General features: G+C 46.0%; 1 protein-coding gene and 1 long non-coding RNA gene across 4 annotated transcripts in view; one reads left to right on the top strand and one right to left on the bottom strand.

Annotated features, from left to right (window-relative positions):
• LANCL1 (LanC like glutathione S-transferase 1) overlaps positions 1-12819 on the top strand; it is a 19497-nt gene extending 6678 nt beyond the window's left edge. For 2 of the 3 annotated variants that reach the window (XM_064452095.1, XM_064452096.1), the window contains exons 3-9: positions 1370-1577; positions 6128-6263; positions 6608-6754; positions 8721-8903; positions 9331-9507; positions 9796-9868; positions 10713-12819. In XM_064452095.1, the coding sequence (XP_064308165.1) occupies positions 1370-1577; positions 6128-6263; positions 6608-6754; positions 8721-8903; positions 9331-9507; positions 9796-9868; positions 10713-10789 (1001 nt within the window). In that variant the 3' untranslated portion in view covers positions 10790-12819. The remainder of the gene's footprint in view (positions 1-1369; positions 1578-6127; positions 6264-6607; positions 6755-8720; positions 8904-9330; positions 9508-9795; positions 9869-10712) is intronic. The other variant, XM_064452097.1, reaches the window with a different exon arrangement.
• Positions 6259-23429, bottom strand: LOC135313413 (uncharacterized). Its single transcript, XR_010373065.1, has 4 exons — positions 23316-23429; positions 17003-17144; positions 6906-7148; positions 6259-6352 (listed from the first exon to the last, which is right to left on the bottom strand). It is a non-coding gene; the product is annotated as an uncharacterized LOC135313413 (long non-coding RNA).

Below are 23429 nucleotides of genomic sequence, written 5' to 3'. Positions count from 1 at the left end.
ACTGCTTAGAGAGGACAAGGTTATTAGCTTCAGCAGGAAATGGAAATTGGCCCTTAATATATGTGTGGAATTGAATTGTCTGTAGCACGAAGCTTTGGAGATTACGCATGCAAAATGAGAAAACGATCTAAATTTAAAATTGTCCTCAGTACCATGGAAAGTAATTTTGCAGCGTGCTTGTCCCCTCTCACCTTACCACATCAAAATCTGCAGAGATTGGCTCTATTGATTTAGGCTTAAACACAGGAACTGAGTCTTTGTAGAAATGGTTACTGGTAAGGGGATAAATAAGCTTTCCTCAAAGGGATGTAGGCCAGTAGCTTTCTTCAGTGCATGTTTGAGGATGCCTTCCAGATCAGAAGGGTGCTTCAAATGTGGGAGACCTTTCAGACACAGACTCACTGAGGATTCCTCAGTTACCTACTAAAAGCCTCAAGAGCTACATGAAGACAGGGCAGACAGAGGCAAAGGACAGCAACTGATGTGACTTGTCAGTAGCAAAGTTGTTTCTGTAGCTGGCTAGCCCTCTGAAAACCTCCAGGGAAGACCGTGCAGCTTTTTCCAGCGTTCCAGGTAGCTGTTTATATTTCAGACAAGGGTTGATATCATGAGTGATGTGCTGCAGAGGAGAGTTGGGCAGCCCCTTTCTTTTCTAGGATGCACCAGTCCTTGTTGTAGGGCTTTGGACCTGCTCAGCAGCAGGAGATGATGTCCAGGGAGCTGTAACAACCTTGCTGGTGCTTCCCAGTGGGAAGGAAGGAGAGGGGAAAAAAAAAAAAAAACAAAAGAGCCAAGTAGGATGCCTTAAGGGTGGTGCTTCTCGGTGCTAATGATGTTTCTTTTTTAAAAATCCAATCCAAGCTAAGTGACCCAGCCCTATATTTCCTGGCATAGGAGAAAATAATTTGGGTAACAACTCAGCACTGCTCTGCTACAAGTACCATCTTGCCCACAGATGACTTTTTTTTCCCCCTCCACTGTTTAGCAATAGTCCCAGGTACAGTTCATAGGCTTACATGGGTTTGTCTAGGTCTCATCTTTTGCTCCTCGCTACTAAAATAGTCTGTAACCTGTGTATCAGAAGCTGTGCTGTCCTCCAGGACCTCCTGGGTCAGACGCTGCTGTTTGTCTTGACCTGCAGTCCACTTGTGAGCCTCATCAGGTACAAGAGGGTCACAAAGCAAGAAAAGAAGCTGTGGCTGCTGCAGCTGTGGGTTATGCCTCTGGATGTGCCTGGGAAGCCTGTCTAGATGGCTTAGGCCCTAGATGAGGCCGAGGGCCAGGCCTTCAGGTTTGTTAAAACAGCCAGGGTGCACAGCAGGAAGGGTAAACTTTTCTGGTGGGTGCAACCTTTGTGTTCCTTTTGCAGGCATTGCTTTGCTGTATTTGCACCTGTATGATGTGTATGGAGACCCAGCCTACCTTCAGGTGGCCCACGAGTATGTGAAGAAGAGCCTGAGCTGTCTGACAAGACGATCCATCACTTTCTTGTGCGGAGATGCTGGGCCCCTTGCAGTGGCTGCTGTCGTCTACCACAAACTCCAGAACCAGAAGCAGTCAGAAGACTGCATCACTCGGTAAAACGCTTGGTTATGTCTTTGACCTAATGTTCTTCTTGCTCATAGAGCTGGTCTGGGCTTGTACTGGGAACTCTCCGCCAAGCCTGAATACATTTTGTTGCAGTCTTATTTGAGAGAGAATCCAGTAACTTAGCAAGGCAGCACAAACTTCTACCATGGGTAGAGAGCTAGGTTAAGGACAGACATGCTTGCCTGGCAGCCCGCAGGCTGGGGAGCAAGGATACCGTTCAGCTGGTATTGCTATCTTAAAAATAATTCCAATAAACACAGGAAGAAAAAAAAGCCAAAATTAAAAACAAACAAAAAAAAACCCAGAAGGTGAGGTTTGGTATTTTTTCACAACCCTTAAATTTAGCTTCACACCTATTTTGATGAAAAGCAGAAATGTGGCAGGATTATTAGAGTAATGTTGTCGCTTGCTTTCACCTGCTATTTGTTACTTGATTTTGACTTAAACCTAAGATTGACAGCATCGCTTTCAACTGCTGAATGCAGCTGGTTACGATTCATTTATTTCTATTTCCTGTGTCATGGTTTAACCCCAGCCAGCAACTAAGCACCACCCAGCCACATGCTTACTCCGCCCTGCTGGGATGGGGGAGAGAATCGGAACAGTAAAAGTGAGAAAAATTGTAGGTTGAGATAAGTACAGTTCAGTAATTGAAATAAAGTAAAGTAGTAGTAGTAATAATAATATAGAAAGCAAGTGATGCATAATGCAGTCGCTCCACCACCCACTGACCGATGCCCATCCCATCCTCGAGCAATGATTGCTGCCCCCCAGCCAACTCTCCCCAGTTTATATACTGAACATGTTGTCATATGGTATGGAATATCCCTTTGGCCAGTTGGGGTCAGCTGTCCTGGCTATGCCGCCTCCCAGCTTCTAGTGAACCTGGCAGAGCATGGGAAGCTGAAAAAGTCCTCCACTTAGTGTAAGCACTACTTAGCAACAACTAAAACATCAGTGTGTGATCAGTGTTATTCTCATCCTAAATCCAAAACACAGCACCATACCAGCTACTAGGAGGAAAATTAACTTTACCTCAGCCAAAACCAGGACACCTGCCTTTCCTCAACTGTTTTCAAATGTATTTTTCTTGGGTACTTAAGACAAGAAAAGGACAAACAAGCAGTCCTACAGTCAGATCAGCATGTGGCAGAGGAAGGAAAAAAAATTAGGGAGATGCAGTTGCAAGCTTTTTTCACTTAAGGGAGATCAGTTTTGAGAAGGTAAGAAACAGCCCTGTAAAGAGTTTCCATTTACATGTGGTCAGCACAAAACCAAGACAAAACCTCTGACACTTCAGAACAACGCTGAGTGCTCTTAAACATCCATCCGCAAGCGATGCACAACGTCAATGAACAAAGCCACGGGTAGGAATCAGAGGTGCCTGCATGGTTTGGACACAAAGTTCCCACTCCCTTAACTAAAAATAGCTTCTGGTTTATGTGGATACGGTCAGTCTGAGGGCAGCACTCTCTTCTTTATTCCTGAAATGATCTGTAGGTTGGGTTTTGCTTAATACTGTGTCAAAGTATTGAATCTCACTATGATTAATATATTTGCTAACAAAAAGGGGACTAATCTGTCAAACAGTACTGGCCAGTTGTGGTCAATGCATAAGCCCCAAGTTGTGAAAAATTCCTAATTCATGTTTTCTTGCTGTAGCTCTCCCCTCCCTGTGTCCCTCCTGTTCTCCCTACAGTTTTGTGGCAGAATGGAAACTCGTGATTAAATCTGCACTGCCATCTAATGGCATAGTAAAGGCAGAGCCTTAGAAATTGGTTTCTTCATATATCTGAGTGGAGGAAAAAAGAAAAATGTGGCTTTCTTGAAAGTGCAGTTATTCTGTCCTTACTCTGCCACCAATTCCCAAAGCAGTTAGCCTGACTGTGCTACCTTTAAAAAGAGAGTATTTCTTTGAGAAATAGCTCCCTTAATCAAAACTCTTAAGTAGGTTTTGAGTATGCTGTTTAGTTACAGAACAGTTGCTAAGTTATGCAGTGCAAGTGTATGTAAAGTGCACTTCTTTTACAGCTGTGGAGAAGGAGAGCCTCTCTCTGTTTCACTCTCTGTCTTTTAAAGCACCTCATCTTTACAGAGCCCGAGGAGATAATCCATCAGCCAGGTTTTACCTGCAGTGGAAGAGACAGAAGCTTGCTTTTTTCTTAGCTCCTTGCTCTTGCCTAAATGAGTTCATGACCAACAAATGTGCTTTTATGCTCTGGAGAGACTAACGTTGCAGGGCAGCCCATTTTCCAAGAGCCTGTGAAAATCTGAACTGTGTTCCAGGAGTCCTCTTTTCCCTGCCATCTCCCACCAATTCAGAAGGCCAAAGGTTTGCTTTTAGAGCCAGTGGCATACAAAAAAAAATCACCTCTTGTTCTACAGCTGCCTCACTTTCCCTCTGTCCAGAAACTACTGATGTTTGACAGTTGAGGTAATAGGCTGATCTGTGAGCAGGAGTGGCTCTTCCTTTCAGGGACCTCGATTTACTCCCTCACGCCCAAGAAATGCATTCTGCATGCAATCAGTCCAGCAGCATCCCAGGCATCTCTTGCTGCATGCATACAATGCAGCCCTGCCCCACATTTCAAAAACAACAGAAAGCACTGGCGGGCTTCCTCCCCTGATTATCCTGGCTGGGAAGGCAGCTAGAGGTAGAAGCAGTAATGGATAAGGAGCAAGAAAAGTAGTTCCAGCTGCTCCAGATTTCCCCACAAAAATGTTTCACATCCAGACATCAGAAAATCCCTACTGTGGGTATTACTGTTTATCCACCCATCTATTCCTTCTATTGCACCTGACTTTTCCCTGACATCTGAGAGATGAACAACATCGCCAGCCAGCATCTCTTCTGGCCAGCCTGCTGCTGGGCAGAGTCCATCTGTTGAAACACTGTTTTTCTCCTTGGAAAACCTCCTCTTCATCTGCCTTCCTTGGACTTGGGGACTGGGAACGTGAGGAGGCAGCAGGGCTTTCCTTTCAGCCCACACAGCTGAGAGAGGGCACCCCTGCTTACTCCTAGTGTTGGATGTAAAGTCTGTCTCTTGGGTTTAATCTGCAAGAAATCTCCCCCATGGAGCAATGCACATCTTGAGTGGTACATGAGGAGACAGGGCCAATCTACCTTGAGACATTGCTCTTTCCTTTCTCCTTCAATATACCTGCTCACATTGAGTCCAGTGCCAAGGGAAAGTTTTCTGCTGTGGGGAGTCAATAGCTCAGCGTCCTCTCTCTGCTCTGAGGGTACTCTGGACATTTGGTTGCTTCTTTGCTTTGAAACACATTGTTCTGCCAAGGAGAAAAGGCTGCCGGTGCACCTTTTCTGCTCCTCACGCTGCTGTGACGGGGAAGCGCTGCACACACACAGCTCTCCTGGCTGGTTTCTTAGCCCTCTCCCTGTTGCAGCCACAGTAGGAAGCAGCTGAGGGAATGGCTGTGAAGCCACTTACGCTGGTATTTTAGAAGTGATGGCATTTTTCAGATTGCTGACTCAGGAGTGAACAGAAAAATTAAGCCAAAACCAGTTACATCCCTGCCTGCTGCTCTGACAGTGAAGGATATCCAGCCTTGTTGGAAGTGTAATGAGAGGTAAAACAAAGGAAAAATTGCATTGAGAGTGAATTGAGCTACAAAGCACCAGTGTGAAGAGCTGTCAGACTCTGTTAGCACTACGGGAATATCACCAGCTTTGCAAAATGATAATACAAAAATGGCAAAGAAAATATCTGACTCCTGCAGACCTCTTCACTTGGGCGCTAGAGCCTGGTGCCAGCCAGGCAGTCCTCAGCATGGGGCTGCACGACAGACAGCCCACAGCACTCACTCTGCTGAGCTGTCCTCACTACTGCTCAGCTCCCTAGAGAGCCTTGCATGTGCCACGGAGACTTGATGTTAAACAACATTTCTAGCTGCTTCTCCACACCTCTTACGTGGATATTTAGCTCATGGAGGCACCTCTTTTTCCATTGACAGTGTAGCCCTGGCCACTTGCAGGCATGGAGAGAAAGAAGCTTTTCTATCAGGACTTCTGACCATAAGGGGTGAGATTTTCCCACATACCATCAGCACTAGTTTTACTTTCTAACATTTCTTTGAGCAGCCAAATGAAACATATACTAGTTTAGTTTGAAAACAGTCATTTTTAGCAGATGGTCTGCCTTGCTAACAGCATCACAGGGAGGTAATGCTGGGCAGCCTTTCCTGAGCAGCCAGGAACTTTATGCTGACCATTTCCTATAGCCCAGGTTTCCCCACAAATAGCTTCCCCAGAGCTGGTGCTCTAAAAAACAAGCATATAGTGCAACTGCAGTGTAAAACGCTGAGCAGACTAAAGCAATAACCCAAACAAAAAGCAGAAGAGGAAGAGGGTTTCTGCACCTTGCATAGCTGGAAGACTGAGACCCAGAGACTGGCCTGACATCTCCCAGAGTGTGGGCAGCATAAAGGAACAAACCATGGTTTTGAGCTCCAGTCTCACTGCTTGGTTACACGGCTTTGAGTGTCCTCTAATCTCCCCCATATGAATTTTTCTTTGTAGTTTGCTCCATCTACACAAGCTTGACCCACGAGTGCCAGATGAACTGCTGTATGGGCGCATGGGCTATCTCTATGCACTGATATTTGTGAACAGGCACTTCAGAGACGAAAAGATCCCTCAAAGTCACATTCAGCAGGTACTGTGGCTTCTGCTGATTTGTTAACTGTCTCTTCCCATGCAGCTCATCTTTGGGCAGGTAAAAATCAGTGGTAGATGTAGACAACCCTGGCAACAAGGAAGAAACCACATCAAGGTATCTCTGCTGTGCTTCTCCCAAAGGAACAAAGCACCACCACCCCACCACCTGCCATCCATGTAAATCCATAGGCAGTACTGAATTGGTATGCATTTCGCTCCCTTACCCACACTCTTCCCTCTGCTTGGGCAGAAAAACCACCCTCTTGTGCTGTGCCAGGATACTCACTGTGCTGTGTCCCAGGCAGTAGCATTTCCCTCACCTGCATCTTTTCCCATCCACAGGTCTGTGAAGCTGTTGTAGCCTCAGGCGAGAGCTTGGCCAAAAGGAGGAACTTTACAGCAAAGAGCCCACTGATGTATGAGTGGTACCAGGAGTACTATGTAGGGGCAGCCCATGGTTTGGCTGGGATTTATTACTATCTCATGCAGGTAAGAGGCACTGGAGGAGAAGGTGCCTTTAGCAGCCATTCCATATTTCTTTGAACAAGGAGAAGCATTTGAATAGGCTCATGGTGGTCTCAAACTGGGCAAGATCCCTTATCTGATGGACTTACTCCTCGGTTTGATCACACATTCTTACCTCTAAAGGTTTCGTCTACATCTGTGAGGTTGAACTTCCCACCTCTGTGGCAACGGGTAGGGAAATGTGGCCTGCATTGTGCCAGCCGTTTCACATAATGAAGCCCCATAGGTCAGCTGGGTCTGAGCTTCCCCCTCTTGTGTTAATTGTTTATAAAGTACTCCCATTTGTTGGTATCTGTGGGCTTCATGCATTTTAGGTCGTTACTTGGAGCAGTCTCAGATCATTGCAGAATGAGAATCCCTGTAAGAAAAGTATGGTGAAAGAGATTATGTTCACAGTACGAAAGTGGAAAAGGCTTTTGTTTCCAAATAAGAGCCTATAACTAAATATTAAATAAGTGGGACTTTTTACTTTGATAAAGCAGCTGAATTTCATAGTGCCCAAAGTAGGCAGTGCAAGACAAGAGGTTGGGAGCTGCAGTGCCCCTTTGCTTCGATACTATCTTTCTCACAACTTTGCAGAACTCACTGGAGCTCTGGGAATCTTCGCTTCCCCAGCTCTGAAATGAGGGTGATAATTCCCCTATGTGGGTCACTTTGTGCATAAATTTACAGCGCTTAAGCTCTTAGAAAAATAACAGCAATAAATAACATTGCATTTTCAAAGCATTAAGGGCACCTACTGAGCAACACAGATTATTTTAACATAGCAAGGTTCATAGAAATAGGTGATATCTTTCATTAGACCCAACTCTCACAGGAGGTGGGAAAAAACCCACCAGGTTTCAAGTACTTGAGCTTTCCTTCAGCAGCCTAAAAGTTTAAGCCCGTATACAGGATAAGCGGAGTTCCTGTGAATATAACCCTCTTATTTGTCTGAGAGAGGAAGGGGTGGTTGGTGTTTTTTAAGCAGAAGGAGATTGGGCAAAAGGAGGATGCAAAGTGATTATTGCCCTGGAATACAGAAAGGCTAGTTGGGAGCAGGGGAGACAGCAGCATACTGTGACCCCAGATTTGCACTGAGTGCCTGAGCTTGTTCCCAGGCTGATGTTTTAAAGAATTTTAAGTGTAAGTCTCCCATAAAATACTGCATAGGCTTCACGCATCTCTGCCATATGAAGTACAAGGAGCCTGGATCAGCCAAGCATGATGCACAAAAAGCCTTGGGGGAAGCAAATAAGGGAAATATGGAGAAGAGAACATTGGACTTTTATCCCTAATGGTCTTACAACACAAGTATTGATTTTTAATTTCCAAGTTATCAGCCTGGGAACAGCATGCTCCTTAGTTGAAAGTGCTTATTGCAGTCTGCCATGGGAAGTCAGAACTGCACAGATTTCATGTGGGGTAGTGTCACTGGAAGAGGACACTGAAGCCACCCCCTTGCAGTTACCCAGAAACATCTGTGAAAATGCAGTATCACAGCCCACCAGCTGGGTTGGCCCAGCAGAGATACTCTAGATGCTGGGAATCATTCCTGGTATTCATCCTAAATTAATCCTCAATACTGTTTTTATACAGTTTTGTCTCTTTACTTGAGCTCTGGGTATCTGAAACTATGCCTATGCATCTTCAGAAAAGAAGCAGCAAGCCTTCTTGCTTAGAGGGACAGGTGACACATTTGGGGAAGCCTTTGTTTCTGGGGATGCAAGGGTATGACTGGAAATAAGTCTCTACCAAAGGGCAGGCAGCCTGGGGCCAAGTGGGTATTTGTGATGTGTGAAAGCCCGGACCAAACAAATGGCTTGATTTACAAGGAGCAAGAGGGAGCATGGCCGTAGTTGGCTTTGTGTCTGCTTTTCAGGCAGATCTTGGGCCTCTGAGGTTGAGACAGAATGGCAATTCTTCTGATTTAACACTTTCCCTCTCTTAGCCTGGCCTTGGAGTGAGCCAAGTAAAACTGCACAACACAGTCAAACCCAGCGTGGACTACGTCTGCCAGCTCAAGTTCCCATCTGGCAATTACCCTCCATGCATCAATGACACCAGAGACCTACTCATCCACTGGTGCCACGGGGCACCAGGTGTCGTCTACATGCTTATTCAGGCTTACAAGGTACCAGAAATCTTGCAAAGACCATTTGGGGACTCCTAAATGTGGAACTTTATCATGGAGAAGACTCTGTTGAGACCCACTTCCTACCTGAGAGTAGGATGGCTTGTTACAATGAAATCACCCGGCAGGGACCACTGACCAAAATGGAAATTAGTCTTTTAAAAAATTATTTCTGAAAATACCCATCAGTTGTGTGGGGTGTCCTGTTGCAGGTGACATGGTGACAACTAGTCCTGTGCGAAGTATTGGTCATACAGCCCCATTCATCACCACAAAAACATCCTCCTTTAAAGTAGACAGCAAAGTCACAGCATTAAGACTTCAGTAGGAGAGAAACTAATTAACCCAAGCCTCCCCACTCACACAGGGATGCTCTTTGTGTGGAGGAAATTGCCTTGGCAAGAGGGAATATTTCTTGTCTCTGCAGGTCTTTGGGGAACAGCAGTACCTAAATGATGCCCTGCAGTGTGCAGAAGTGATCTGGCAGCATGGGTTACTGAAGAAAGGCTATGGGCTGTGCCACGGGACAGCTGGCAATGCTTACAGCTTCCTAGCACTGTACAACCTCACTCAGAACATGAAATACCTGTACAGGGCCTGCAAGGTAAGAGCCTGTGCAAGGAAGGGAGAGGGGATTATTCACTTCTGCCTTTTACGTCACCACCTTTGCCTTCGAAACCTAATTTCTAGTGTGGCAGAGATGCAGCTAGATTTGACCAGCTCCACCAGAATAGTTCTTCAGCAGCACAGGCACTGTCTGACAGCCTGGACAGAAGGAATATCCTGTAGAAGCCTTGCTCTGCAAGGGATAATGTGAAGATGAGTGTGTTGGTTTTTTGTTCAAGATCCGTCTTTAACAAAATTTGAACACTTTCTGTTCCTCTTTTCTCAGTTTGCAGAGTGGTGTTTAAGCTATGGTCAACATGGGTGCCGGACACCAGACACGCCGTTCTCTCTCTTTGAAGGTAACCTCCATCTCTGCGCTTGTGTTTTGCTCCTGGATCTGAGCCAGTCTAGCACCAAGGAAAACCAAATATGCGCTCCAGTGAAGTCTTTGCAAAACTCAGTGTAAAGGATGGGAAGGAAATTGTATTCACTGTTTTTACCCTTTCCCAGAAGCAGTGCTTTTGTAGCACCGGCTAATGTCTTAGATGGAGTATCTTGTCCTCTCGGGCCTTCCGCACAGATGCTGCACACAGATCTCAGTGGGTACAAGCCAAAATCTACCTTATGGTAATTTGTAGCCTGACTTCTCAGACAGTCTATTTTCTGGGCATTTTTGAGGACTAAAGTCCTTCATGGGCCTTCCAGTTCCATTCCAAAGGTGAGTGAGGAACAAACAGGCTGCTTTTGTAGGCCTTGTTGGCTCCGGAAGGCACTTTATGCCTTCTGCTAATGGCTTCCCCAGAACCTGCCATCAGGTGGTATTGCTGAAAGAGCTGGTTCCTCAGCTAATGTAAATCTCCCTAGCTTTGCTGCAGGCCAGTGTCAGAGGGTCCAAAGTTTTGCAAAGATACTCAGATTGTTAAACCTGTGGACAGGTAAAGCAGAAGGGGGGGAGCTGGAGGGGGGAAGACCCATCATGTTTTCACAGGTGCTTTTCAACATTTGATTAACTTCAAAATGCTTTCTGCACTGAAGTACCTAGTTGCTTGGGAAACCTGGGTTAAGACCTCGGAAATTATTTAGGTCCTCATGAAAACATTTTCCTTTCTTCTGTCTTCATGGTTCATTCACCCCCTGGATAACTGATAAAATGGGTGCCCAAAGGGAATCTCTCTGAAGCACGTTGTGTTTTCTTGTCCTCAGGAATGGCTGGAACGATTTACTTTCTTGCTGACCTGCTGGTGCCAACCAAGGCCAAGTTCCCTGCATTTGAGCTCTAAATCTGAGCTTGGCAGCTTCCTGCCTGAATCCGTCCGCACTTGGAAAAGCAGTTTGAAGCTGCTTTATTCTTCCAAACTCATCATTGTTCACCTAACTGAACGTAAATCCATCCTCCTGAGGGCATGCTGAGTTCTCTAATATTTCCAGTCATGTCATTGCATTGTTTCAATTTAAAAGACAGAGTGCAGATTTTGCTGGTGTCTCTTAAAAAGGCAGGCTGCAGGTGGGAGCAGGGAGAAAGTGTACAGTATTTTCCTGGCTATAGAGCATTGCTATTTTCTGTATCCTGTTCCTGGGAGAAAGTTTTCTATTGAATGTAGCTTTGGCCATTTAAATTTTTTTTTCTGCTGACAAATAGTTGCAGGGCTTTAGTTGTCTTTGGAAAAAAAAAGGTGAAAAACTGAGGCTATTGCCCTGCAAGTTGCTTTTAAGTATTTTCTTCCTGAGCACCCAGGGAGTAAGCAGTTTAAGTAGTGAGATGCTCTACACAATGCAAATGTGATGGACTGTGGAGTCTTTTTATGTGGTTTTTTTTTTTAATGTCAGATTGCAAGTGGCACAGCTGGAACTGCCATGCCAGAGCCTTGTCCTGAATTTCCACCTGTCTGGTTTAAAGGCAAAGGCTAGGTATAGTTCTTTTGCACATTTTTTTCCAGTGACAGACAAATAATCCACTAGCTTTTGTGCTTATTTGCCATCTTATGCTACACCTTGCAAAAGTCCATCCAACAAAAAACTCTAAGCTAAAAGTGAGCTTGCTGGCGTGGTCTCTTCTGTTTAGCTTTGAAAGTTTACTTTGCAGTCTTTATTTAAAATTGTGTATGACTATTATAGGTGTTAGGTGGTGCCTGGCCCACCAGCAGCAGCATGGGAAAAGACATGTATTGCACTGAGTTCTGTCAGTGTTTAACCTATTACCTGTGTAGATGTTATTTACATGCTTTGTTTTATAAGCTTTCCTGAACCTGGATAATTTGAGTCACTTGTTTGCCTTGTTACTGCTTATTGTAGTTTGATATGCAACCACACATCTACCCAACTGGAAAATCTGCCCTAGGTTAAATAGCTTTCATCCATCAAGCAGACCAGATACTTGCAAGGGATAAATCTGTTTTTCCGTCCTTAGCTGATGCTGCACTAATTTGCAACAATGAGGAACCTGACCCTGTAAGCCACTTCCTTAGCACTGACCATGAGCTAACCACTGAGCATGGTGAAAGTTATTGATGCGGCTGATACAGCTTTGTGCTGTTTGAGGGCAGCTCCTCAGCCTGCACAGGAGTGGATGTGGGTTTTGATCTTCTAAGGGCCCAGTTGCAGAGTGCCTCAGGCCACCTAAGAGCAGGCAAGCAGCTGCAGGACAGCATGGGCAACCTCCAAGACATCGCACTCCTGCACCAGCGGTAGTGAAGCAGGAGGGCCAAACCTAGCATGCTAACACAGCTAGCTCGCACGTGCCTGAATGTGGGGCAGCCTAGCCGCAGAGGCATAGGCAGACCCTCAAGAACCTCCTGGATGGGCTGCTCCAGCAGAGTAGAAACTGTTCCTGGAAGGCTGCCTGTTTCCTCAAAGCCCAGCCTCCTGCTGCTATCATGCACTTCTAGAAATTCATCAAAAGACAGCCTGAAGCACAGAGCAGCTCATTTGCTTTGGGCTTAGCGTCCCTGTTGGAAGCCTCAAGCTCATGCAGACTCTGCAGCGGTCATCCCCTATCCGTCATGGGGCCTAAACAACACAGGGAGGTGATGGGAAAGGAGGAAGCACAGCCTTGAAAGCGGCATTTGGCTAATCAAAGAGTCTGGGGTGGGATCCTCTAGTACCTCCCAGCTCAGCCGGTGTGATAGTAGTGTAGGGACACTGCTCTGAGCCTGGGTTTCTCCCAGGCACCCCTTCCATAAAGGAGGTGTTTTGTGGAGCCTGGTGTCATGGCAGTATCATGTCTCAGGGTTTGTACACTGATCAGGGAAACATGAGGGCCTGGTGTACAACTGCTGAGTGGAGCACTGTTTAATAAAAATGCAGAAACAAACCAGCTTTGGGTTATTTTTACACCCTGCTTTGTGATCAGGATTCATGTCTGAAGAGATCAAGATATGCCACAACAGCCACTCTGGTGGTTCCTGGAGGCTCCTGGGCCTCCCACCCACGCTGAGCATCGAGGGTATTTAACATGTTTCTCCATCTCCAATCCATTGAGGCCAGTCCTGTGCTTTATCCAAAGCCATGTCCTCCCTCCTGTGGCTTCCATTGAAGACCATAGTCCTGCAGGTTAGTCTTAATTGTACCAAAATATGCCTGTGTGCAGCGCTGGACACCAGAAGGAGGATGTGGATCCTCCCAAAAAAGCACTGCCCTGCCCAGTGGAAGGAGGAACAGGCTGCCTTGGGGAGGCTGTGCCTGTCCAGCACCAGAGGCTTTAAGACTATCAGGAATGGTATGAGTAAAGGTGATCCTGCCCCCCAGCACAAGCATAAAATAGGGTGCTTCAAGTCCTATACAGCCTGATTTTCTACAATTTCCATTTCTGCTAAGGTTTGTGGTAAAGCAGCACTTCAGGGATGGGGTCCAGCAAATGGGACAGGAAAGAAGCGCAGTGCAGTTGCTCTAGTTGTCCTCCGTTTATCATACAGGGGCGTGGTGCTGGCCACCTGCACCCACCTTCATGCCAAGTGGAGGGAGTGGGAACAGGACAAAGCCTGAAAACACACAACTGCTCCTGCTTCAACAAGCTAACTGAGAGGGACTTTATCAGAAGTTTAAACATTTAACAGTTCTTCATGATGGTTGGTTGTCCATAGCGGTGTTCTGTTTTAAAAAAATCAAGTGCCTTAGACTCCCAAGAAATAAGTAAAAAACACATTTTGAATGCATTGCCATCTGGCTCACTTTGTGTTCATCTCCTGTGTATGCCAGTGTGATAATTAAGATGAAAAATGCCTCAAATACTGTTAACCAAACATCATCTGTAGGTGCGCATCTCCCCCAAGAGCCCGCTGTGGTTTTGGCTCTCAAGAGCTGGCAGCAGCTTCAGCTATGAAGGAGGTGACATAGGGACAGTGCATGGGGTATGTTATTGCTGATTTTTAGTGCTATTTTAGAGCTATTCCTCTGCCCAACTTATTTTTTCCCATTCCTGCGTGTTAACTTTTCAAATGCCCACAAATTGTGATCAGCGCTGATGCTAAATCTATGGCTAGTACTAGGTTGCCAAACAAATCCCCACCCACCCCCAGGAGCAGTCCTGAGCCCCTGCAGCATTAGCAGTCACACAGCTCATCTGATAAGTCAGTTTATGAACTACCACTGCAGTTGTTTAATGCACGCTTGTTTCACTTCAAAACCACTTTGGAGTAGGCTGCTGGCTGTGGTGTTGATAGGGAAAAAGCACGCTAAACGAGCAAGCCTCCACAAATGGGAGCATGGCCTCCTGCCCACAACAGGGACATTGTTGCTGTCTGACAGGCATGGAGCTGGGCGAGATGGAGAATTAAGGTTGCGTGTCCCCCATGCAACACCACGAAAGCAGCTGTGGGAGAAGCAGCCACGTGGGGCACAAAGCTGCTGGCACAAGGGCTTCATTTACACGAGTCATCAGCCAGACCTCATTTCTCTCCAGCATCTCATCTGACTTCCATCCCTCTGCACCATTATCTCACCTTTTCCCCTTCCCCTCTTATTTTGTTCATGTTTTTCCACCACAGTGTAATACCTTGGCCAGACTGGAGTGGGGTTTTCTGATGGTAACAGCCAAGGGAACAAGGCTGGTCCCAGCGACATCACAAGTCCTGTTCCAGGCCAGCAAGGTCCCAGCACCTACAGTTGATTTGTTGCAAGAGATTTTTATTTTTTTACATTGGGAAGAACAACACAGGTTCCTCACATCTTCCTGCCCAGAACGGCTGAGCCCATTGGCCAGAGTGTCCCCCCATGTCCCTTTAGCTGCACCCAGGAAAGAAACCTGAACTGAAGGCCAGTACCCAGACCAGGAAATCTAAACTCCAAGAGTTACAACTCACAACATTATGAAGTGTCTGAAGACAAAATCCAACAGAGCAGGAGGCAGCAGATCTGCGCAAAGTAAACACCTGAGGAAACATGCTGGAGCCCAGCTAGGCTTGCCCTGGCCAGGAGAGCTGGCTTGGGGACACACCTCACTGAAGTGTGCGTGGAGGTGACCTCAAAAGGGGGCTGTGTTCCCCCAGCAGGTGGCAATGCAGCCTGACAGCAGCAGCCACCCTGCCGCTGCCAAGCACATGCCTGCACCCTCAGCTGCTAAATTGTACCTCAGGAGAGCTGGGCTTCAGCTCCTGGGTAGCCCTTGGAAAGTCGCTCCAAGCAAAAAGCCCACACAGTTGAGGATGTATTTGTACCCTGTGTGGGATGACAGATGTGAGAAATGTGGAAGCACTTCAGAAGTGCATGGCCTCTGAGTGAGTCATATACACCCTCAAAAAAAAAACCCAAAACCCAACAAAAAAAAGCCCAGAAAAGCACATCTTTCCCAATCCTGCCTGAAGCTGCCCAAGCTCCTCCACAAGCCCCCGAAGGGGAGGACAACTCCTCATGCTCTTCAGCTCCACAGGCCGGTTTTCAAGGAAATGCTCTACACGTTGGGGGAAAACTCCATGCCTCGTCATGTCAGTTTTACAGACACTGCACACGTTCTGCCACCAACTGCTCCCAACTCCCAGGGACTAAAGAGCCAACAACCCCCATCCCCACAGGCTGCTCTTGGCTCTCTGAAGTCTTCTGCACTGAACATGCCTCCCCTAGAGCCCCATAGAGTTTGGGGACATCCCAAAAGGGCAAGAGTATCAAAAAACCCCAGCTGGACAAGCGTAAGGGTGCCAAGGCTCACCACTGAGATATTTTGATGTCAAGGGAAAACCAAACCCAGGCAGGGCTGAACAGCTCCTGCAGATGGGCTTGCAGTGCTGTCTCCATTGGAACATGGCCTGAAGCCAACAGGGCCAGAGCAGCCTTGGGTCTCCCTGACCATGCTGATGGGCAGTCTTGGGACTTTTCAGGTAACCCCTTGTTTTAGCCACTCATGGGGACAGAGGAGCACAAGGCAGGGAACCTCCATGGGGGTTTCAGGCCAGTGGGTTTTTTCAGGGGGATCCCATTGCACAGTGGGTGTGCAATTATGACATCCAAACTCACCCACAACACAGCAGGAGGCAGGTAACTAAACTCAGGCCAACAGACTCAAAACCCCAAATTCAGTATCATAGCTGGTGTGGATGGATACTGCAGCATCTGTATAGCTGGGCCTTTCAACTTCCCAAGCACAGCTCATTAACCTTGGCAAAAGGGGTAGGCATGGATTTCCAGTTTATAACAAACTGAGGTGGTTGCTTCATTGACAGTTTTCCCTGAATCAATCAACACAGCTTATACCTTCTGCTTGGCTTTTTGGTTTTGTTTTTCTTCCTTACCTTCGCTTTTCTCAGTGGCAGTAATTTTCTGGAAAAATCGTTTATGTGGGCTAGATCTGGAGCTGCATGAAGCCCATGGAGTTAAGCTGATTTACAGCAGTTTAGGACCCAGCCTTTCTGCAACAGCTGAATGTAGGAGTCAGGATTTTAATTAACTTTGAACAGTTGATCAAATTTCAGGCCTAGCTAATAAACCCGTTTGTGCCTGACCTTAACAGCAAGTCTCAGTATGTATTAAAGGATCCCAGTAAGATCTGACAGGTAGGTTTTTTTGTTGGGTTTTTTTGGTTTTGATTTGTTTTGTTGAGGTTTGATGGGGTTTTTGGGGGGAAGGGTTTGGGTTTTTTGTTGTTGTTGTTGTTGTTGTTTTGTGGGTTTTTTGGAGGTTTTAGATTGGGGTTTTTTTCCCTCTCTCTTTTGGAAAGAGCAAACAAACTCTTCTGTCATTCAAATATCCCCTTACTGTGAGCTGGAAACAGCACTCTCCCTTTAACACAAACATGTTACATCCCTCCCTCCTGTACCCCCTGTCTTTGCCAAAGATTACAGAACAGCACTTCATACCAACTGTGCTTCAGAGAGCTCCTTCCTCACTCTGGAGGGAGGATCAGGGATGCTGCTACCTCAAAAGTGACGTTGCTTGGCTTGGATGATGCTTTGCAAGACCAGAGATGAGGGGCTCGCTGTGCCAATAGCCGTGCTGGCACTGCTCTGAACGTGGCATTTGGTGTCTGGGGACAGGCATCCTAGTAGCACTCCATTGGCACAACTGACCTTTGAAACAGAGGATGAGCATGAAGATCTCCTGCCTGGGTGGGAGCAATGCACGGCTGCTCAGAGACCCGAAGAAGACCATCACATCTTTGCATCCTGCAGGATTTTTGCTGTTTCAGAATGAAAACCACTCCCTCAAAAGCTGTTGGGGAAAAGCAGAACAAAACAGCTCTCAGGACAGCTGCTGATTTGAGACAGAATCTGCTATTGCCTCACTCACAAAGCTTTTTATTCCCACGTGTTGCTCGAGCCAGCTTTTGCCCTCAGCATGGTGGTCTCTGCTGTTTGCTTCTGCAGCAGAGCTGCCTGAAAACACTTCTGGTTTACCTCTCCCCACCTCATTCTCACCCACTTGTTTCTGTCTCCTCCATTCTGCCCCTTTTGAGGAAGAAGGGTGGTGGCTTTTACTCTGGATCATTTCACAAATCCAGTTTACAGCATCACAGCAAAGGGAAGGCAAGATGCCACATGGGAGGAAGGCAAGACCAGCTTAGCACAAGGAAACCTGCGCCCTCCCTACTGCTCAAGGAGAAGCAGCATTTGAGCACAGCCTAGGACCACCCGAGAACAACCTCATCCCCAGTACTTGGGCAACCTAGATGCTAAGAGTTGCCAGCAGAAATGGGAGAAGATGATTAAGTTCTTTTTCAAGTAGCCCTCAACTCCAAAAGCACAAGAGCCATCTGTTTTTGCCACCCTCTGTGCTGGACAGGACACCTTGCAGTCATCCTCCACCCTCAGACACCACGCATGCCCTACGCTTCCCCCAGAGGGTGGAAGATGGCAAATTTGGCCCAAAAGTACAACAGATCTTGTAAGGAATGGCCACCCTTGAAGCCTGTGGATGACAGTACACTGCTCTGCTTCCTCTGCAGCAAGGAAGACAGCCAGCAATGGAGAAGGCACAGAGGCAGCGCTAAAAACAACTTGAAAGCCTTAAGAAGGGAAAAAAAGAACACAGCTGTGGGGACCCATTTAACTCCATCTCCTCATGGCTGGGGAATTTCTTGCTGGCAGGACATGTGTCAGGCAGCCCTTGTGAAAAGCTTGTTTTACGGCCATTGCAGTTTGCTGCAGCATTTGCAGCAATCTCAGGCAGTAATCAAATCTACTGGTAGTACTTCACCATCCATAAATCCCATTGGAGCCCAGCCCATAAATAGTTACACTGTAGTATGCAGCTGCATACAAGGCAAGAACAAATGTTCCACATAACGGCTGTTGGCTCTAATCAGATTAATTGAGGTTGAGGAGTTGATCATATTTCCACCATTTGGCTGAGTTTTATTATACCCACACCTCCTTAGGGAGACCCCTCACTGGTGAAGGGGAGACCACAGTAGTGCCAAACAGCTTCCTTGTAGGAGAGACCCAAAGCACCCCTTGGTTGCAGGGGTTTTCCCTATTCCCAGAAGCTTTTTGGAGCTGTTTTGTAGAACTTTACTCTGTCACTCAGGTGCTCCTCCTCCATACTGACACTCCCAGTAGTGGATAGAAAGGGATTTTTACCAGTGGCTGAAAAATAAGAGAGAGACAGACCTCAGAAGACAAAGCTAAGAGACTGCAAGAGGGTCACCATAAAACACAAGCTTTGGATGACAGCTTATTCTACACCCAGGGATGCCCCTGTTAGGAATTCATAGCTCATTTATCGCCGTGGGAAAGAGGACAAACCCCACCTGGGTGGCAGCTACAGTGGGTCGCAGTTAGGTGAAAGCCACACCAAGATACAGCACAGCAGTTCCCAGAATAGGGCTCGGCACCCCACCAGACTCCAATGCTTAGTATTTACAAGCCTGACAAATTCATCTACAAGAAGCTGGGCTCTGGACCAGAAGTGGGAAGTTGCCAGTGGAAGCATTTGGGAAGTCCTGGTGGTTCATCACCATGGAGGATAAACTCCAAGGTGTTTATACCACCCACAGCTGGGAAATATCGGGTTCCGGCAGGGCTGACCCCATGTTTTACAAGCATATGGAGAAGACAGAGCCTGACGTAGGGATCCCAAATGAGTACAAACATGTCTGGGTTTTGGGAGCACACAGACCCTTTTTAAAACAGGACAATCATCTTCCATTATCTTTCCCTCTCTCTTTTGTCTTCACAATACCAATAGTTCCAATTCACTGGTTTTCATCAGCAATAATCTTATTCATTCACTCCAATAACCACTTAGCCTTCCACTGAATAGTCTATGCATTCAAGTGTTGAATTACTGCCTTGTAAACCGAGGAGCAATGATATTAGCACTTACTTCCCATACCCATGATTTGTGACAGGTGATATCAGCAAGGGGGAAATAAAGAGATATTTTCCATAAGAAGAGAAAAATGTCCCGACATCCTTTCCTTGCTTTTCTCACTACAAGATTTAAATATGATGTGTTTAATAAGGCGGCCCAATTTGGGACTCACCCCAGCTGCAATTTTCACAAAACCTACAGGAAGGTGACCGCCTTTCTACACTTCTGGCTTTCTTTCTAATTTCACTGAAATAGTCCAAAAGAGTCAGAAATATCACTGGGAGATTACAGAAAAATGGATGAGCAAGGCAAATCCTTAAGCCTCACCTTCTTAGGAAACCAGGCCAAGAAGACTGAATCATATTACTTGGAGTACAGAAGTTGCAACCAAACTATTCAGTTAGCAAATGGATTAGATATGTCTGAAAAAAAAAAAAAACAAAAACCCTCTTTAATGATCCACGTTTAGCTTGGGTCTTCCTTAGATAAAATGAGGGATGAATTTCCCAATGATTTCCACCATTTGGAAAAAGAAAAACCCACTGCATTACTAGCCTCAACACATTTTCTACTGTAAAAGGTTTATGCCATGCCCATGCAGACAGTGCTGAGCCCTTCAATAATTTCAGATGATGCAAGTTTCACATGCCATCCTGCCACCACTTCTGATTTGAGCGGGAGACGCAGTGTCTACACTGGACAGGTCCATTTTCAGGTGTGCTTTGACAGCTGGCTCCTCTGTCTGATCAGCTCAGGGCAGTGCCTCCACACCACTTTTGAAGGCAGCTTTGGGAGCTCCACTAGTGACTGGGAGAAAGCCTCCTTCCACTTGGGACCATCAAAGGGTTGGAATCAAGCCTACAAAGTCTCTATGTGACACCCCACCAATTCTCTAAACATCATAATTTCATCACAAGGAAAGAAACAGAGAACTGGGACTGGAGACCATGTTTGAAAGCTGCTCAGGTAAGAGAGCTCATTCTGGTGGATGTGCCTTGCATTGGACTGAGACTCAGCAGACAAATCTCATTCCTCTGTCCGCAACTGCCAAGCTGGGGCTCCTCTAACAAGTCATTTGGCTGCTCTCTGCATTGGTTTTCTTCCATTTCTTTTGCTCATTTTTCAGCATCTCTGAGGCAGGGTTTTTCATTATTTCTTGGTGTGGCACATCACATAGTGACCCCAGTTAGAGCTTGAAATCCAAAGACATCTCTTTTGCATTTGCCATGCTGCAAATAGTAACATTTTTACAGGACTTTCAAAATGCTCAAAAGCTGCTGAGGAAGATATCAGTACCTAAAAAGCCAAATGTAGAAATATAGAACTGAAAGCAATGCAAAATTAATACGATGTTTCCAACATTATGCTTTCCAAGTCTTGTGAGAGAATATCTGAGGGAAAAAGTCTTTACAGAAGTGTTTAATTTCTCAGACGAAGGAACATCTGAATAATTTCTCCTCTGATTAGCCCATCATCATCATGCTCTGCCACTGATTATTCCCTGTGTTCCCTGTACTTCACAGTCAGGAGGTACTACCATGGCAATGAGTTGAGTCTTGGCTGGATTCGTCACTGTCAGGAAGAAGGCAGCATCCCACACCTTAGATAGCTGCCAGCCTTTTTGCTATTGCAAAACTCCCTTCTCCCTGCCTCTGGCCAGGCCTGCCAGCTCAGCTAGAGGAGTGGAAAAGCGTACTGGAGTCTCTTCTGACTCTGAAATAGGGAGCTGGAAACCATCCTGAATTGTGATCTTCTTTAAGTGAATAGGAAGTAATAAAATTCCCCATATCTTTGCTTTCCAGAAGGGTTAAGTACTTGCTGTTTGTCTCCATGACAGCACTGGGATGGGAATTCAGGCCCACTGTGCAGACTTGTCCTGCCTCAGAACTCAGAAAGGAAAGGTGTGCCAGAACCCTGTTAAACTGTTCCCATTAATTCAGCAGCCAAGCATTTGCAGATGATACCACTTCAATGTGCTGGGTACCAAGATCCTGTTTGTACATATTTTCCTAGCTCTCCCTATGACTTGAACCCACTTACCAGAAAGCCTGACTGTATTTATGTCTTTGCTTTCATCCTCATCATACCACTGTTTCCCATTAGGTTCTTTTTCTCCTTAATTTGAACCCCAGTCATGCAACATACAACATACAGCTTACTACACATTCTTGTGGCCCCAGAGACATCATTAGAAGCAGACTTAGCTATTGCTTGCTTTTTAAAAACCCATCGGTAGTAACGGATTTTCAAAGTGAAGTGAGTTGAGACATCCTGATTTGGAGGATGTTCAGCTTAAAAATCCATGAAAGGAGGCCATGGGGGATTTTGGGGTTATTGGGGGGGATTATTTGTTTTTGTTTGGTGGTGTTTTGTTTGTTGTTTTTTTTTTTTTAAAGTGTTCATCACTTTCTGAAAACCCCAAATTGGCCTCTGAAAATCACTTGTGACTACTGAAATCCTTGGCCAATAAATAACAATTACCATCCTCATTACTGAGCAAAGAATGACAGGGAAAGTGGGTCTGCAACAGAGCACACAGAGGGAAAGAGCAACCCTCAGCCGCTGAAGCTGCCAACACCACATTCCTGCTGGCAGATGTCATCTTACCCCAAAGGCTGCCACTGCCACTTTATGCTGGACTGTTTTCTTCAGCTGTCTAATCCTGAGCTTCAGCAAACACACAGCTCCTCTCATCCCAGTGAGCAGACAGACCTCAAGAGCGAGTGTTCACAACTGTGCTGAGGCTTTGAGTTTCTCCTTCCCTTTGAAGGGACAGGACTGTGGGACAAAACACACTTGTCAAGTTAATTAGGAACTGGGAAATGTCAGTTTTGACCTCCACTGTGGAGAAAGCACATCTGCTAAATTAGATGTGCTGGGAGTAGGGGCAAGGTGCTTTTCAGCATTCACCTCTCTCAGGCAGAGAAGCAAGTGTGCTACCCAGGATTAGCAGCATGCTTGTATTAATTGTTAAAGCCTACAGCAGACTGAGAGACTTCATTACAGTTCTTTAAATACTGTTAAAATTATAAAAATGTTATACAAAAACCTTGTGGAAATTGAACCTTTCAGAAGGGGAGATAAAATCTTTGCCTCCATAATGGCAACAAAAGGGAACTGTAAGAAGTGGGGGGAAAAAAAAAAAAAGAAAAGAAAACTGATGCAAAGAGAAGATGGCAGGGACTGCAGCCACACCGGAAGCTTCCTTGGGGTCGTCTCTACAGTGATGCCCTAAAGGAGCATAAGCCCCATCTAATTTTAAAAGATTTCAGATCATAAAAATCACAAATGGGAGAGAGATACTCCTAACTCCAAAAGCAGTGGGCACAAAAAAAATGACATTCCAGTCTCAGGTCTTACAGGCTGGTAACTATGGCATTATTGAATATACAGCTGCCCCCCCCTTTCCAAGATACCCAGCAGAAGCTGTGCTAAACTGACATTCAACTCTGGAAGAGGGAGAAGGGAGGCACTGGCAGGAGGTTGCTAACATTACACCACTTCCCACCCCTTGGGAGTTGCATCCAACGAGGTGAAGGTTCCACCCATAGCCACAGACAGATTTCCCAATGTCTTGATTCTCAGATCCCTCAATTATCTCAATATGATTTTATCATAATAAGAAACCTGTACACTCATTACAGGGAACAGCGTTGAAACTAGGAGATTGTATCCCTATGTAGCTGCTATACAAATGCTAAGTCCCCAAAAGCTTATAATTTAATTCTAAGCAATCTTCTTTGCCCCTGCCAATTCACTTACACACCATAAGAGAAGAATTAATAAAATATCTTCATTAATCATTATCTGTATGTAACATTCACAAGGACAAATCAAAACACACACACGAAATTATTTCACGACAGTTTCTGAAGGAAAAGCACTGGCTTGTGTTCACTGCAGCACATACAGTTTCATGTTATTGCTAGTTAAAAGTATTCAAACATTCAGCTAAGCTGTTTACTTTAGACATCTACCAGGAAACAAAACCAACTCCATGTGCCCTACAGGGGATCAGCCACAAAACACATCACAAATAAAAAGGAGCCAAAATGAAACATTCACCAGTACCCGTGAGGCAGAAATGCTCTGCAGTGACAGACACCTGGAGACAACGTGGCTACGTGGATCCCATATCCATAGTGCAACACCTGCCAGGGATTGCCTGATTATGCTCCCGAGGAG

Source organism: Phalacrocorax carbo, chromosome 5 (genome assembly GCF_963921805.1).
Source record: "Phalacrocorax carbo chromosome 5, bPhaCar2.1, whole genome shotgun sequence".
Lineage (NCBI taxonomy): Eukaryota > Metazoa > Chordata > Aves > Suliformes > Phalacrocoracidae > Phalacrocorax > Phalacrocorax carbo.
Note: the sequence above shows the minus strand (reverse complement) of the source record. Positions and strands in the feature narration are given on the sequence as shown.